Source organism: Dendrobium catenatum, unplaced genomic scaffold (genome assembly GCF_001605985.2).
Source record: "Dendrobium catenatum unplaced genomic scaffold, ASM160598v2 fragScaff_scaffold_325, whole genome shotgun sequence".
NCBI classification, from domain to species: Eukaryota; Viridiplantae; Streptophyta; class Magnoliopsida; order Asparagales; family Orchidaceae; genus Dendrobium; species Dendrobium catenatum.
This window is the reverse complement of record NW_021318787.1, coordinates 25,042-43,610: the sequence shown is the minus strand read 5'-3', so window position 1 is coordinate 43,610 and position 18,569 is coordinate 25,042. Positions and strand designations below refer to the sequence as shown.

Sequence of the window (18,569 nt, the reverse complement as noted above, 5' to 3'; positions counted from 1 at the left end):
TGTAACAATGACAGTGTTCTTAACTCCTCATCCAATACTCAACAAAAATCAATAAGAGACAAATCTTCATAATACCAGCTCTAAATATTTGAGATAAGTTTGATGGTGTTGTTTTTTTTCTCTTTCCAAAATTAAAACTAGAAACAATCAGCACACAACCCACATGGTGGAGGGACATCATGAGATGGCTTGGATGTGCAATAATGATTAAATTTTTTTTTCCTTGTGAGCCAATTTGGAATTTATGTTTTTTATCTGTGATGTTGAATGTTATATTAAAGAGGAAATTGATGTTACTGATGATGATGATCGTGATGCCAAGTTTGCTGTGTTAGTGATGTATTAACGTGTTCATAATTTTTGTGGTAATTTTGAAGATCAATAACTTTTTTGGCATTTTGTGTCAATAATAGAATGTTGATATTGACAAAATGTCAAAATCATGCCTAATAATTAATGCTAATGTTGTTGACATTAAATACACATGATAAGTTATTGATATATAAAGTTAATTAAACAATAGTTGATTGTTTTTTATTGTTGGTCCTTAAGTTTTTTATATGATATGCATGATATTATATTTCATTTTGTGATCGTTTTAGGTGTTTGACTGCATATTTTATATTAATAGTTTATAAAAGGAAACATCATGTCCATGGCATGTTGTCTCTTATTTTACAGTTATGACTTGTCCCCATAGTCATGTCATGCCATGTTGTATCTTGTGTTTGTTTTCGTGCTTCATAGCTAATGGATTATTGAACTTCACCTTACTTTTTCAAGTCCTTGCCGGATGGAGTAATCTTCATCAATGGGTTAATGAAAAAAAAATGGAAGTTAGCTGCGCTGCCTTTTTGATACTCAATATATCTGGATATGCATTATGCTTTCTATTGCAGATTAAATGTTATGATGATTTTAAAACCACCTTAAAATCAAAATTGTGTTGCATGTTTGTCTATCTTTCTCTCTTTCCCTTCCACCAACACAATGCAACTACCTTTAGTTTTTCATTACGAGTCTATTTTGTGTTTGTCTTTATTAGAGTTTTTAATGTTAGGCTTAGTTTGGTCTTCTCTATTTGCTTAATTGTGGATTTATAATCTGGCAATGACCTTTCTTTTCTAACAATAGTGTTTAGTGTTTTATAATCTACAATAGAGTTGAAGATGATTTGAAATATAGTTGTTTTGGTTTCTCGATGTAGACAATTGCAAACTAATGTAGGATGTATGCAAAAAGTTTTTGAGAATGCATTAGTAACTGTAAAACTTTGATGGTTAAACAAAGTCACACTTCAATAAGCCATTAAAAGTTTAAATCCAATTGATTCGTAGTGCTAGTTCAGACAACAATGAGGTTGATTTTCAAATACTTAAACAAGAGTAACATTAACTTAGCATGACTTCTTAAATTTATGGTTGCGAATAGGAAATAAAAAGTTTAGGCAAGTATCTAACCTCTAAGGGAGCAATACTGGTATAGGTAGAGCAAGGGATAACTTAAGTCAAACCTCAACAAACACTCTTTTTTGCATGATTTTTTTTCTTCCTTTTGAAGTTATTCTCTAAGGGTTGTGAATTCACACGCTGAATAAATCCTCTTGAGGTGAAAAGCACATAAAGAGTGGACTTCTTAAAAGTTAAAGATGAACCCCCTCTCTCTTTCTTTCTTTCTAGGGATTCTCCTTTTGTTCTTTCTCTCTCCAAGATGCTCATTCATCAATTTCCTCAATCACCTTCTTCTCTCCACCTCTAATTCTCCTCCTATATTGGATTCATCTATTTCGTTACCCTACTCTACTTCATATCATCCCCTTTTGTATTCCTCTTAAGGAAGCACTTGATTGTGAGTAATAGTGGAATGATTAACAAAGAGAAAACTTGAGAAAAATTGAAGTTTTGATTGGGGCAGAAAATCAGAAAAAGAACAGGTGTGTTTATGAGGATGGTATACTTATTGATCAATTTGAAATTACTTATCTGCCCTTGAAAAGTATTTATCCAACCATTGTTCAATATATTTGATATTTGATAAGACACCAAAACTTAAACTTAAGAATGAACAGATGGCATAGCCAACGGACTTTAGTTGATGTTTTTTAGTACAACTTAGGTGAGTAGCTATACAAGAGCTTCTTTTTTTTTTTAAAGAACAAGAACAGCAACAAAAGTTTTCTTCAACAAAAAAAGAAATTACAGATTGTTACTGCAAAAATTTACAACAGCGTAGCGTCTGCAACCTCAGCTTCAACAACTAGACCAATCATCATCATCACACACACACAAACACATAGGTAGATAGAGCTAGAGAAAGAGTCAGAGAGAGAAGCATGCGACTGAAAGGGGCGGAACCTTCAAGGACTTCTCAAGCAGAGAAGATTCCAAAGAGCATATCATGGCCCGCTTTCTCGGTTCCTCCAGATGAGATCTCAACCTTCCTCTCCTCGATTCCGCGCATCAGACCGTTCCAAAGCTCCCTTTCCCTCCTCTCTACGTCTCTCTGCCTGAAACTCCCGCCGCCATCGACGATGCCTCCGGCGAGTTGGCGGGCTGATTTCTCCCACCGTCGCCTGACGACGGTGGGCCACCGTCGCCTGACGACGGTGGGAGAAATCAATTAAAGTCTCTTGATAAGACACCTAAACTAAAACTTAAGGATGAACTATATGACACAATCAAGAGACTTTAATTGATTATTTTTAGGGAAACTTATCAAGTGTGTAACTATATAAAAGCTTAGGTTGAGTTTTGCATATTTTGTTATTTCTGGTTTGTCATGTTACCCAAGATTGTAAATGCTAGTTTTTCTTTCCTAACAGACATTTATTTAGATTAACTAGTTGAAAGAATGCTGAAAGGTTTGTTAAGAGCACTCTTACTGTTTTCATAAATATCATTTGAAATTCGTTTTCTGAAAACCATGTGGGTAAGACTGTGTTTTTCTGTTTTGGAATTCTGGCGTTGTTTTGTGAGGTGAAAATGCATAGTTCGCATTATTTTCTGTTTATTGTTTCCCCACATGGATGTTGCAGTAACTAGTGATGAACTTTCTCTAAAAGAAGTCATTCATGCTTATCTATGCTTATGCATTTGTAAACTCTTCTTTCAAGGACAGGGAAAACACTACTAGCGAAAACATTGGCACGATTTGTGAATGTACCTTTTGTCATTGCTGATGCCACAACCCTCACTCAGGCAAGTTTTCTTTGTACTATAAGATTTAGCTTTCATGAAATCTCTACATTTATTTCTTTATAAGTTCGATATAAAATTGTTCATTGATGAGAATATTCTTTCATCATCATATGATGATATTTTTGTTCTTAGGTGCATATATGTTGTCTGCTTCAGGATATTTTATTCTATCTTGTTCTAATTGACGATGTAGGTTTTTCTATCTGTTATATTTGCTTTTGTCTACAGCATTAGTTGGAAGTCAATTATGTTTTGACACAGAGACGACCTAAGAAAAAATAAACATTTGAACTAACCACACCCATGTAAAGCACTTGCTAAATGATGAGGTTCTTAAACAGGTTTTCTGGACTACTATTTCATATTTGGGTTCTATCAGGTATATGTGCTAGTAATCCTGTTGAATTGGGTTATAATTAGGTCATAGTTTTTTAATGGTCATGATTAGTTTGGCTGGATGAATTAAAGGCAATCAACAAAAATTACCCAAAGATCAGAAAAATACATAGCACAAAATAAAATATCAAATGGAACAAGCTCGATTGGCCTGTCTAGCTTGAAGCTTGATGAAAATAGGAGAGGCAATCAATTTTGTTCTTATTGTGATCCCATCTAGTGAAAAAGACATGAACCCTCATATCCACTAACGCATCATAACTCAGAATGCTCCCATCAAAATCAGAAGGATTCAGTAAATCTTGATCTTCTGTATCTTCACTGGTAGGAGGGAGTAGAGCTTCCAGAGCACGAGGATCAATATTTATGTTATTTGAAATAGGTGTCGATGATGAAACTAAAGAATTAGCAGGGTGCAGGCACAGCAGGTGCATCTTCCAAACAATCGAGGATCATCCTTCCACAATCACAAATTAGAAAATAGGGTTAGCATTTACTTTGATATTTTATAGAAGATAGAAGAAGCATGTGATAAACATTTCCTAAGCTAATTTCTGCATTTTATATAGTAGTCCTGAAATTTCTAGGTTTTATTTTTTTCAACACAAATAAATTTTTTTTTTAATTTCTTTCAATAACGGTTTCTTAATGTTATGATATTCATAGGAACACAATTCACGTAAAGCTTAAGCGATTCATTCCAGATCTGACCTAAAGTTATTGGTGAGGTGAGAATAATCTAATAGAAGGTGATAGAAATATTATGAGATTTACTTAATTTAAGGGTTCTTTTAAGGGATTCTTTAAGCAAAAAAACTAGAAAAGTGATCCGTGTAGCCGACCCCATGTAGTGGGATAAAGACTTGATGTTGTTGTTCTTGTTATTACCTGTATTGTACTTCTATCGTTAACTTGTCATAAAGTTGTGCTTAGAAAAAAAGGACAATCCTTGATCCCAAAAAATCCAATGGTTTCTTAAGCCAATTGTGATGGGGACGACCCAAGGCCTTGAGGAAGAATCTGCAATGGTGGTGAGAGAGCTCAAGGATTAGAAAGCAATTACGAGAGATCGAGGAAAGATCTTGATTTGTGATGAGAAGGATTGTTATGGTTTCTGCAACATGTTGGTGATAGTCAGAGAAGAGAGGCTAAGTGTACAAGCAGATTAACTCACGCATGATAGGTTTAAGAGGTTTGCTTATTCAAGCTAGTTTTGTGAGACAAGCTTATCGGTGCATTCCATAAAATGCTTTCAAACATTTAAATTTGTTCATTTAAGCTTATAACGGGCCAGCCTGGGTTCATTTGCATCCTGATCCAATACATTTCTATTTGGGATATTGACTTAATCAACCTCATATGAAGGTCCACAATTGAGCATTTTTTTAAGATTTTTTGATCAATGCAACCTTGAACAAATCTTTCATATAATACCTAACTTGACTGAACCCCTTTACAAATTGGTATACTTTCTAAGAGGTTGTGGCAAGTGATTCCTGAACACCCCACCCATCGTGTGAATATTTTACAAATTTTCATTTGAATCAATATTAATCCCGAGAAATAACGAAGAGTCTAAAACTTATCAATGATGCGAACAGTGGAGATCTGAGGTTTAATGCTATTTAAATAGATCAAATCGTATGATTACTTTATATGTCAGTTGATATTTGTCTGTTGGCCCAGGCTGTATGTTTTGTTAAGTAGCATGTGAGGAGCAATTCAATTGTACTTCCGTTCACTCATCTCTTAGAAGCCGAATAATCAAAAACACATTGTTTTACACTTAAAGTTACATAAAGATGACCATTGGATTTCTTGCATTTCAATCATACTGGTTGTGCAACTTTTGGTTAAAATATTTGTTGACCTGTGGGCTAGAGCCAATAGAAACAAACAAAAGAAATAAAAAAATGCATAATCATTACATCTGCCGGATATCCTGGCAAAACAATCGCGAATCCCGCTTTGCTACAGTCGCCCATCCCTCTGCAACGCGCTGCTGCAGTCGCTTCACCCACGCTCTCCTCGATCAAGCCTCCCTCAGCATCGTAATGATGCGAACAGTGGAGATCTGAGGTTTAATGCTATTTAAATAGATCAAATCGTATGATTACTTTATATGTCAGTTGATATTTGTCTGTTGGCCCAGGCTGTATGTTTTGTTAAGTAGCATGTGAGGAGCAATTCAATTGTACTTCCGTTCACTCATCTCTTAGAAGCCGAATAATCAAAAACACATTGTTTTACACTTAAAGTTACATAAAGATGACCATTGGATTTCTTGCATTTCAATCATACTGGTTGTGCAACTTTTGGTTAAAATATTATAAAGTCTTTTTCCATTACTGACATAATCTAGTGTTTTTTTAGTCCGGTTATGATGTTTTATGAAAACTTTTGGAATTTAGTATTCCTAAATACCCAACTTCCTCTATGAAATGTTTTAATTTGGTGGAGTTGTGTTTGACTTGTGCAGGCAGGATATGTTGGCGAAGATGTGGAGTCCATACTATACAAGCTTCTTATGGTATTTGCTTATTTTTTTTTGGAATCTTACATGCCATACTTTTTTATTCCTGCATATGTGATATGAGAAATGTGATTTTTTTTTTTTAATGTAATTGGCAAATGCAGAAGTAACTAATTTCTTTGTTTATCCGATTGACATATTGCTGAGCACAACCCAATTCGAATGACAATTTAATGGCATTAAAGTCTTTTTTTGTAGGATAATTTAAGGGTCTCATCATGTCACACCCCATGCCGACCACACTCATAATAGGCGACACAGGGCGTAATAGAGAAAAAATTGTAAATTACTTTACATTACAATTCATAATTCATTAAGATGTAAAATATTTTAAAAAATATATTAAATTCTTCAATCATAAGGCATAAGCAGAAGCTGTCCAAAATTTTAATCTTCAGAACAACTATAAGAAAATCAAAACATGTAACTATTAATAAAGTACTAACCTCAATTTAGACTTCTTTATATTGACAAACATAATTATAAAATAAAATTTGAACTTAATACTATTCTGGCTTAATCTTATCCTTCGCCTTTTCTATAATAACAGTTAGAATAATAGTTTGGTGAGCTACAAGGGTTATAAAGATATGCAACTTTAATATAATAATCAAGAGTAAGAAAGAACTAATAAACCTGAGCATCAACATACAAATCAACATGTACATATAAGAAGCGTATGTAAGTAACCTATGTTTATAATAATCGTAATAGAGAATATGCAAGGCATTTATCAAATATAATGTAGCATGTAAGAACTATGATTATCTGAATTACACATTTAATTACATGCCATGTAATATCAATAGCATCATTTTAAACCAATTGCATTTGTATATGATATGTAATCATACAATCACAATATGTAATCATAGTTATATATTTTTGTTTATTTCATAATTTTCATTTCCAGTCTTAGAAGGTGTCATGTCTAATTGTCTAGGTGTAGGTCTACAACCTATAGGCTCCTGATATCGCATTGCCTCTATGGCCCATAAGTTCCATAACTCGTAGTTCTTATAGCCCATAGGCTTCATATCATATCATAGCCCGTGTGCTTCATCATACTAAAGTCACACTACCTCTATTGAGTAGCACTGTCCCCACCTACCTATCATCTAACATGACAAATTCTCAGGATTATTTAGTCATTGTTGTTTCCTTTCCTTTTACAATAACTTGCTATATGTTACTTGTTTATATAAATATATACATGCATGTAGATTAGTAGAAGGTAATGTGTATCAGTACATAAGTAGGTATAACTATATAAATCTCAAGTTACAATTCACAATAAAATAGAATTATATATGACACCAAAATGTAATAAAATATATATGCAGCACACGTCAGGCTCAAGCTAATTACAAATACATTCAAGATAGAGATCACACATAACTTATTAAAAATACATATATACAAACTATTCATAATTAGACTCATTGTATTAATAAAATTGCATATCTTATTTTCTCGACACATTGCTTCTAAAATTCGGCCACCACGAACTCGTCTAGGTCTATATTACTTTATCTGTATTATCCCAAATTTCTTAATATAACATTTTCTACAAATTTCAACTCACACCAATTGAAGTTTTTAAAGTCATTCCCAATATAACATACCTCATCAATTCCTCACTTCAAACATTGCTACAATTCTGGAATTTCCCCTCCCTACATACTATGGGATTCCTAAATAACCATTAAATACATTTACATTAAAACTTTACTCAAAACAATTATTTACATTTTCTTTCCACTTTTCCCGCTTCCTTTTGTTCTTTTTCTTCTTCCTTTCTCTTTCCTTTTCTTCTTTCATTTTTTAATCTCTGATTTCCTTTTCTTCTTTCCTTTTCTGATTTCCCTTTGCCTGCACCTGACACCAGCTTGTGATCAGCCCGACAGCGTCTACTCTGACTCCACCTGGGCAAAACACTCTAAATCGAGAGCTAATAGAGAGGAATTGATTTCAGCTGGAAAGAACTACGGATTACATAGCGTAAATTTAAAACTTTCCATATTGTCCTTCCAATCCACCACCGCATGCCAAGATATATTTTAGCCCCTGCTACAATGAAATTAATATTTAAACAATAATCTCATTTCTTTTTCTTAGGAAAAAAATGCAAATGGGATTTAATTCCATAATTTTCAATCCTTTACAATTCGACATAGTTATATATGTTGAATTACTCCATCTGACGTGTAGATTATAATGACATTAAATTTGTGGAATTTTGTGGAAGTTGGGATTATGGGTATTTTAAATTGCTCCAAACGGGCACATTCCTGATCAAATTCGAGTTTTAAGCATCAACTATGTATCCATGCAAATTAGGAGTAGTTTGAATAAATGATGAAAACATATTATTTCATATTATTTCAGTATGAAATATGTGGTGAATATCCAACAAGAAATGGTGTAAATGTGTGCTGAAATGAGATTTCTATGGACGCCCTAGTTCATTTAAGTTTTTGGATTTGTGGTGAATGTAATGTCTGAATCATAGTTCACATGTCTTTGTGGTGGAAGTGCTCATGTTACATAGTTTAGAATAGTATTTTCAAAGCACTAAGTGCAAGGTAATGCGCACATATTTCTTTTTTCTGGAGGCCCTTTTGCTAACTTAAACATTCATGAGTTTTATATCATGTATGCATATATTATGTGTACAAAATAGTTATTTCGTTCATTGTTTAAAATTGCACAATATGAGGCTCGCCTTGAGGCCCATATTCCATTGAAAAATGCTTCAAGGCTCACGCCTCAAGCTTTTTTAATGAGGCTTGTGCCTCAGCATGGCTGAGGCCCGCCTCGCCTCACTAGCATGAGGCGTACGGCTCACCCAATTTATATATATATTTTATAAAACTTACCTAATCCTACACTAAAGCACTGAACAAATTAGCCTTCATGCCCCCCCAAGCCGCAACAACTTCCTCTTAACCGCCTTGACCTCTAGCCCACTGCTTTTGCCGTAGCCACCAGCGGGAATCACTTGAACCGCGCACCACCACCACTTTCTCTAAAAATTTTGGAGTATTATTCTCATTCTTATGTTAATGAAAAATATTTATAAAAGAGAATGATGATTGAAATAAATGAAGCAAAAATAGATTGAGAGGCATTGAACTCCATAGGATGAGGCAGCAAAGAGATTAATTTGTTATGATGACAACTCAAATAAAGACCCCAGTGATAACAGTGTAGATGATTTTTGAGTTGTTGCTAATTATGTTAGTTTTTTTTAAGAATTAAATGTGGATAAATAGGGAACTAAGAAAGAATGTATTTATAGTTGAACTTGATGTTATATGATACTTATATGTAATTCCTATATTTCATGTTATTTTGCTTTTGTAATATTGCATTGCAATTCTATTTCACGTAATTTATCACTTTTCATTTTACATATTGTGCAATTTTTAATTTCATTTGTATGCCAATTTGTCACTTCATAGTTCAGTAGAAAGTTAATGTCATTATTTTACATATTATTTGGGTATTATATAAAAAATCACTTTTAACCTTTATTTTTTACTTTATGCAATTTTTGAATTTTCAGGCTTACGCCTCAAAACGCCTTAAGACTTACGCCTCGCCTCATAAATGAAAAACGCCTCAATACCCAATTACGCAATTTAAACCTTGATTTCGTTTACTAAACTTGATCCATATAAGGTAATGATATTTCAACAAATCTAATGATATGTTTATTAACAATAATTTTTTAACTATTCAAAATAAATAAATAAAAATATTTAAATGATATAAACAATGTAATACTGTAGAATACTTAAAAAATCAATAATATTTTTGGGAGATTGAGTGACTAGCTAGAGACCGATAGAGAGGGGTGGGGTAATGTGATGGAGTATGAAGATGAGGCATTGAGAAGCATTTTTAAGAAAAAAATTGAGCCCGAAGTTACTAGCGCCAACAACAAGAACTAGTAAAAAGTATATAGGAATTAGCCCGGGAGTGAGCATGAAAAGAATCACCAAAAAGCTACTAACTTTTGTGGGAGAGAGCTAGGAGCTAATAAGCAACGACTCAATGGTTACAAGTAATAAGAAGGAGAAGCAAACCATCATTCCTACTTCTTGTGGCATATGCTAAATCAAGTCATAACATCTGAACTAGTATTTTATTCTTAACTGGATTTGAGTGCACAACAATACGTTGCTACAAGACGAAGTGTGCAACATGTGTGCGTCATTGTGAGCTTGTGCTTCCCAAGAAAGCCATGCAAAGGTCCAGTGCATCACTGTGCTTTACTTCTAAAGAATGCTTTTAAACAGTACCGATTTAGAAACTGTCAGAAATATAATTGAGGGCTTACATTCTAGCGAAGTTCAGACATCGTTGCAGCGGATATTTACAAGTGGATTCTTAGTGGTGGAAGTACATATATATGATCTTTTAGATGCAAAATGTCTTTGATGATCCACATTCTAACATTATCCATTTGATGCCATAAATATTGATTGGTTGGATACAAATCAGAAACTTTCTTGGTCCCCTGGGGTGATCTTTGGTGTTTGTTGATGGAGACTGAAGAAATTCTGCTTAAATACTTTTGGGATAACTTCATTGCACACCTTGCAGCTTATCTCTTTGTGCTCACCTATTTCCTGCTCTTCTGTAAACAGAGACATATGTAGAGTAGGCAATATATTTGGATTGTAATTAAGCTAGTATCAAAATCAACAGTAACCCATTAGGAGTGCTAAAAGTTTTTTTAGTGCGTTTCTTCTTTGTGGCTCATCGGAAAACATTTTTAGGTTGTGTTGAAAACAGATAAAGGAAGTCTTTATAGTGCATGTAAACCCTCTCCATGGCTTCATGATCATGGAGAACACAAAGGCGGAGTGGCTCTTCATTCTAATGAAGTAGCAATAACTTTATTTCATACACTGCAACACATCTTTCTCAAACCAAGAATGGTTCCTAGTATTTTAAGTTTTTGTCCAATTAACTCAAGTTGGTCTTAGTATTAAGCATAGTCTCAGTGTTAAGGCAGACTATATAAACCAAATTGGATGACTTATACCTATTTTCTTGATAACATCATCTCTCAACCAATGTTTAAAATTGCGTATTCGGGTATTGAGGTGTTTTTCATTCGTGAGACGAGGCGTAAGCCTCAAGGCTGATAACATCATCTCTCAACTAATGAAAGATGTTGCAGAACAGCTATTAAATGGAAGCAATAGGCAATTCTGTTGCAGGAAGGTTTTCAGATAAATTTGTGTTTCCCATGGTCATGCGCCATGCAAATTAGTTCTGGTTTGTCAACATGATTTATTGTTGTTGCTGTTGTGATGGATATATAGGCAAAATCAGTTTCTTGGTGCTAGCTTTGCTAACTGACAGTTGTGGACCACCACCTCATTTCATGAGCCAAAAGGATCTTATTTTGTGGGTCCTAGCACCTCATTTCAGAGATATAGATGGGAAAAGTTTATGGTGAAGATCATTGGAGGAAATGTGAGGTGCATTTATGGTGGGAAAATTTTAAGGAGAGATCATTGGAGGAAATGTGATATGCATTTATGATAGGATAGGGCTGGTTTTAAGGGGGAAAGTTTGTATGTGGGAGGTATTATGTGAAGAATTTACTAAAGTAGTTTTTCTTAGGTGATTTTGGGTACCTAGTTGTTGATAGGAAATTGAGGAAGAGCCGATTCAATACTCGAATAGTGAATCAATTGTATCTTATGTTTCTTTGATTGAAGATTGTTATTTCAGCTTTATTAGTGTTTTTCCTGCATACCATTGTTGTTTTCTCTGATTTTGGTGGCTATTTTTTGTTGTTTGGTGTTGATTTCAGTCTAGTGGCTATTTTTGGTGCTGATTTGATCTCCAAAACATATCAAATTGGTATAAGAGCAAGTTTTTGGGACCTATGGCTGGGTGGAGTTGAGGCGTCAGAAGAAAAGTTGGAGGGGGAAGTAGGGAAGATGCGAAAGGATGTGTGATCATTGAATGAGCGTTTTTTAGCAATGAAGGAAGCTTTGAGAATCTAGAGGAGATGAAGGAGATGTTGGGGTTTCAAACTAAAGTGGCTCCGCCGGAAGCTAGGGGAATCATGGAATGACATGCCAAGGGGAGGTAGAGGTGAAAATTTTAGGAAGGGATGGAATACCCCACATTGAGCCTCTATTGAGAAGGGGCATGGATATGGAACATGGAGGTAAGAGAGAATGAGAAGAAGAGAATAGGCATGATGAATTTGAAGGAAGAGAGGGATGTGAAAGGCGAAGGGAGGGGAAAGAACTGTGAAGAGACCCCAATGCTCGCTTCATGGGAGGCATGGGAGGGTGGGGGAAGGGGGGATATGAAGGCCAAGAAGTTGAAAATGCCAGTTTTTGAAGGTAAGTATGCACATGAGTGGATCTATAGAGTAGAAATATATTTTGTGGTGAATGGGTTTATGAAAGAGGAGAGGCTTTTGTCAGGGGCTCTATGTCTCGAGGGGGAGGCATTGGCATGGTACCAATGGAGGGAGACGAGGTACCTGATCCGTTCATGGGAGGAGTTAAGGACTACTTATTGGAGCATTTTCAAACCAAAGAGGAGGGGGGGACTATTATGATTAGTTCTTTACTTTGACACAGGTGAGAACGGTGGAGTACTGGGAGAGATTTGAGCTTCTGTAGGGAAAATTAGGGAGACTATCAGAGACGGTGCTAATGAGAAATTTCATGAAGGGACTCAAACCAGAGCTGGGAGCCGTTGTGTGGGTGGCAAAATCCCATGACTTGAGAGAGGCTATAGAGTTTGCCCAGTTGATAGAAAATAAGAACTCACTGAGAGGACTAGCAAAGGAGACAGTTTTGGAGGTTCTGATCGCATGATGCCCACCTTCCTTGCACCTAGGGTGCTGACTGTATCGGGTCTAAGAGAAGCTTCAAAGGAGAAATGCTTGGTAGCTTGACTGGGTGGAAACTTTAAACGGCTGATTGATACGGCTCTGCAGGACTAACGAGCTAAGGGGCTATGTTTTAGGTGCGACGAGAAGTTCACATTGGGCCATAGGTGTAAAAACTACACCTTGCAGGTCCTTTTTGTTTGTGATGAGGAATAGTTCGAGTAGAGGAAGAAAAAGTGGTAGAGGAAGAGGAATCCTTCACTTGGAAGTGGTTGAGGTTTCGTTGAATTCTGTAGTAGGATTCACCCCGAATCACACTATGAAGATGAGTGTGGGCTCCGAAAATTCGGCCCCGGCCTCCCAGCCGCGTGTTTCTTTTCTTTTTGGCGAGGGAGTTTTAACTGAATAAGTTCCGAGGTAAATTTTGGAAGGCAGATGGGTTTGTAGATAAGACACTACCCAGAGATTTCGCCCTCATTTTGCGAGGACTTTATGATCGGTCCTAATAAGATGTAGAGAGAGTTGTGTGCAGGTTGACCATTTCATTCACGGTCCATCTACCCACTCTTGATTCGGTTAGCTAATTGGATTTTCTCGTTGAAACCCAACTCACATGTATGCAAATAGTGTGTACAGATACTTTAGTTTGAGCGTAGTTTAATGATCTCCAACCATTCTCGCATGTCGTGCTTTAGATTACCCATAAGCTATTTTATCACCTTAATGTTATCTAGCGTTTACAGATTCTAATAGAAGATTTTGTGGCGTGAGAGAATTCTTACTCCCGGAAGCATTGACTTAAACAGTTGACTCCCTCTATACAGTATGTACAGAGAGTGAGTAGAAACTTCCCTTAAGCAAAAACCGTTCTAGTAAATTCGCCGAAATGGATTGGTGATAATCAAAGTGATCACGATACAATCGAATTCTATGGATAGAAGAGATTTTTGTACCTAGACAAGATCCCGGTTGTACCCGTTTAGTTCTCAACCTCAATGCAGAGTCGTAAGCGTAGCCAACGAAGGTGATTTGAGTGGGTTTCGCTTGGATGCATCATTCAAAATGGTCTGAAGCATGGACTAATATAAAGGGTGATAATTATGAAACTTTGTGAGTTGGCGGTGCTTTAGAATATAATGACGCGCCCAGGGTTTTTTTCAATTACGCATAATTATAGTTCGAGTTTGTAAATTCGCGTCCCTAGAAGCTGCATAATGTTCTTATGAGAGTATAAATCATACAATCTCAAAAAGAGCATGTAAAAATAAGAGAAATATGTGGAACACCAGAATTTTAGCATGAGAAGAGCGCGCAAAAAAATGAAAAAAACAACTAGAGCGGAATTGAGGCCTCGCCAGTTGATAAATTTACACTGATAATGTTTTTGACAGAATCACAATATGACTGAATTCGGTCAGCCACACACCGGGAAACTTTCAAAAAGGTGAAAATTCGTATTAGCATATCCACAGAGGCGAGGAAATTTACCACAATATTCGATGCAGAATTAATCCCAGCGTTGTCGGCGGCGGCTCGAATAAAGAATCCGGGCAGAGTGAGAGGGATTTGAAACTTAAACTGTAAATCAAGTGCTTCAGGCTTTCAGCGTTTGGGTAAAAGAGACGTAATCCGTTCGAGGGAATGGTCGAGGAGGAGGCTTCTTCCTTAAAACTTACTTCCTTCTTCTCGTGTTTTCGTATACTGTTCACATCTCTTTCACTTGAGTCCCCTTTGGATTCCTTAGAAATATCGAAAGAGGCTCTATTTATAGATTTTTCTTGTGCGAATGCCTTAATGGAGCCTTATGGGGCTTTGTCCACCAAGATGTGCCAGGCATAGCCCGTAAAATAGCGTGATGATCAGGGGCGAATTGGAGTGTTGAAAAGACGACCGATAATCGATCTTGATCATGACCGTTCGTTGGGACATTGGAAGCCCTTAATGATGTACAGAATTCCCGGCGGTTCTAGAAGGAGGATTGTTGTGTTTATTTTAGGATTCTTAGGTTTGTTGGATTCCCGGTTTTCTCCGTCCCGGGAAACAGGGTTTCGGATTTTTTTTTTGAGTATAAGCGCGTTAAATCGGAAAAAGACCGTTTGTAAACTGAAATTGTGGTTTTTGACCTTCCAACAGCACTTCCCGGGTCCTGATTTGGACCATTGGCTTCCAGATTGGGTTGAATTTTTGGTGTCGTGGTTTCGTATTTCTTGGAAGACGCTCAGTTTGACTGTAAGCTCCCTGAAAATCAGAGTTCGAGTGCTTCCGGATTTAAATTTTTGAAGTTCCGGGTTAGGTTTTTGCATCAGATTTCGTTCCCAATCAAGCATAATTTCCATTATAACGTATCATATATATTGGTGCTGTGGGCTCCGAAAATTCGCCCGCCTCCGCTCGCTTTTCTTATTCGGCTGAGGGAGTTTTAACGAACTAAGTTCCGAATGGTAAAACTTTTGGAAGGCAGATGGGTTTGTAGATAAGACACTACCCCAGAGATTTCTCCCTCATTTTGCGAGGACTTTATGAATCTGATTCTGGTTTCCTATAGCGCAAGCCCCTATGTTAATTACCCTCGTCGATCAACGAGAGAGAACTTTCGATTAAGGTAGTCATCAATCAGATTCGTATAAGAAATACGTGTACTCTGGCATATGTAGCAGCAATGGATTTTGAGATTGGAAAGACATTTGGATTAGGAATTGAAGAGTTGGTTTTTGGAATTTGAGATGGAAGATTTGATATTTAAAATAGGAAATGCACACTTTCACTTAAAGCGGATGGTGGGGGAATGGATGATGGGCCCGATCAATTGATCCCATGGTTCCGTCGTCCCGGGCATTGTGTTGGGTCCCTGGGTGCTACTTAGTTCAGCGAGGATGTAAGCGACAAGTTGGTTGAGCAGATATGGAGTCCTTGTCCTTTCCAAAAATTGGGCAGCCATTGGCTTGCTATGTCAGATTGACCGAAAAATGGGGACCTTGAGTAGACCTGGAGATGAATGGAGAGTGTTGAGAATCTAAGGAGACATCCAAATTTTGAATCACCTTTTAGGGAAATCTAAAATCAGTGAGGGCTTCGTGCCCTAAATCGTTATATCGCTATTATTCATATCTCAAAGGATTTGATGCCAAATGAAGGTAGCTATTGCTTCTGGTCCATTTTAACCCAGTGATATATATCGTCTGAAATTCAAAAGGTGCATTCGGTTCAGCAAAACCACTCGCCTCATGAGAAAGCTCTTTCGGGGAATTTGTCCGTCTAGTTAAACCGTTAATATCCATGACGAAGGGGTAGGCCACTTTGAGAAGCAGGATTGTTATACTCTGACCAGAAATGTCTCTAAATTTTTTAGAGGAGGGGGAAAAACAATTTTTTTTCAATGAATACCAACATTCCCTGCTTATATATCTTAGGGAGATTGTAATAATTGAGAGAATGAATCCTAAGTTGATTTTGGGAACGGGTCGACTAAGCATTTGGCTCTTTTGTGAGCTGGAAGTACTTTCAATTTGTCGGCCAACCCCAAGCTTATAACTGTTGCGTGAGAAAGGTGGATGTATTTGCTTTAACCATATGTGATGAGATTTGATTTCAGTTTATAAATTATCTGTGCAATATATGAAGTTGTGTAGAGTTTGAGATTTCCTGAACTACACAATTTTGAGCTGGCAATTTGAAATATATGGACCCCTCCGGTTGAGATCTTTTGGTTCATACATGCAGTTGGTGACCCGGCCAGGAATCAAATCCGGCGAGGTGCTTTCGGGGGTCATTCCATTTGATTGATTGCTATGGGAAGTGGTAAACCTTGTCGACCCTATCAAGATTGTATCGAGTACGGCGGGGATCGGGTTTCTCGTAGGCTTGTGTGCTTGTTTTATTGAATTTTCTTGATTTAGCGCATTGGAAGGCCCCTTAAAAAGAATGGTATTCTTTAAGGAGCAGAGAGATACACCAAGGTGCACATGACAAACCGGGGTGATATCTATTTGATAATGTCTCGACCGGCTCGTTGACTCCTATGATCCGTTATTAGAAGATCGGGTTTTTAGGCTTCAGTGCCTTTGTTAATGAGCACTTTGTTGGATCTGAGCCTGAGAATGGACTCTAAAAGAACAGACAACGTAGCTCATTAGAACTCAGGAAACTTATTCTCTGCGCATCACCATCGTGAACTCCGAACATGATTTGTTATCCGGAGATGTGTTGCGTTTCTTCACTACACCTGCGTTGCGGGCTTCAGCTCTCCTCTTCTTAAACTCTCCACAATGAGAAAAAGAAGAAACAAGGGGAAATCAAAACCAAAAAATTTCCATAATTCTTCATTAGCCTCAACAATGATACATGACCCCTATATATAGGTCATGAGGTACAAGAAAATAAAAGCATAAATAATGGACAAATCGCCCTTCGGGGCCCCCAACAATACCACTCACACACCAAGGGGTAAAAACGGAATACCCGAAAAACTCGGAAAAAAATGCCTACTCCCATTACATGCTTAGGAGGATCGAGGTTTCGCAGGCTTCGTGTTTTTTGTTCAGTGAATTTCTTTTTAGTATTGAGGCTTAGCAGCCTAATACGAATGTGTATGAGAAAAATACACTGTTTTCCACAAGACCAAAAGATGTACTATTGAATTTAAAGGATTTCGACCCTGGTTACTGACTTCTATTGATCCGTAAGAGAGAAGCATCTCGGGTGAATTCGAACTGCACCAATTCACCTTATCGGACCGCGCAGCATCCCTTAGCGTCACGTGTCCGATGCTACCAATAACACGCCGCCGGGGGGCCCATGCGGGTGATTTTTATACTGATTTAGAAAGTACCCATTGCTTGTCCTATGTGTATACAATACTACGTGCACTGTGTGTGGGATACTTGTGCACATATTTGCTGTAGTTGATGCAATTGTATTTGTCATCTGAATGCACCGGCATTTTCCTTGGAAAAGCTGTATACAAGCGGCCTTCTGTCTGCTTTCATAAGTGTGCGAGATCCATACACGGTCTGAACCGCTTTCTGAGTCGGGTGGCGTTGAATTGTAGATCGTCATTACGCACTTCTGTACCTGCTTGTATATGTGTTGCTAGTATCCTCTCAATAGATCATCAAGCATATTTTATCCAAAGGATGGGAGTTGAGAATTTTGATGTATCCCCTTATCTCAATCAAACCGAAGGGAAAGAATTATATATACATGGATACAGAGAAAGATCAAAGAGACACGTCAAATGATTTAGAGAAGGAAAACCTCCTTTTTTTAGGCCTCCTTTGACGTTAATGGACTGTGTTAATTTTTGTGTTTGTGAACCTGAAAAAAACATTTAAGCTCCCAGATACGTTTCCAATCATTATAGCGCATTATCATTTATAGAAACTTACAAAAGAAGACTTTTGGAATCACCACCAAGAAGTTTATTGCACGGATGGATTTTTTGCTAATTTATTCAAACATTTCTTCCCTACTGCTAGAGAATGTCCTTTTTTAGTATAGAGTCGCCCTTATACTCGTTGTTAACTAATGTAATGTTAGTACTCTAGAATGACATCATTTACTACCCTAG

At 36.8% G+C, this 18,569-nt stretch overlaps 1 protein-coding gene across 1 annotated transcript in view; it reads left to right on the top strand.

The window, feature by feature from the left end:
- Positions 1–18,569, top strand: part of LOC110108508 (CLP protease regulatory subunit CLPX1, mitochondrial) — a gene marked incomplete at its 5' end in the record, with an annotated part of 48,325 nt that overhangs the window by 16,403 nt on the left and 13,353 nt on the right. Inside the window, 2 exon segments of the mRNA XM_020839181.2 lie at positions 3,118–3,197; positions 6,073–6,123. Coding sequence (XP_020694840.1) covers positions 3,118–3,197; positions 6,073–6,123 — 131 coding nt within the window.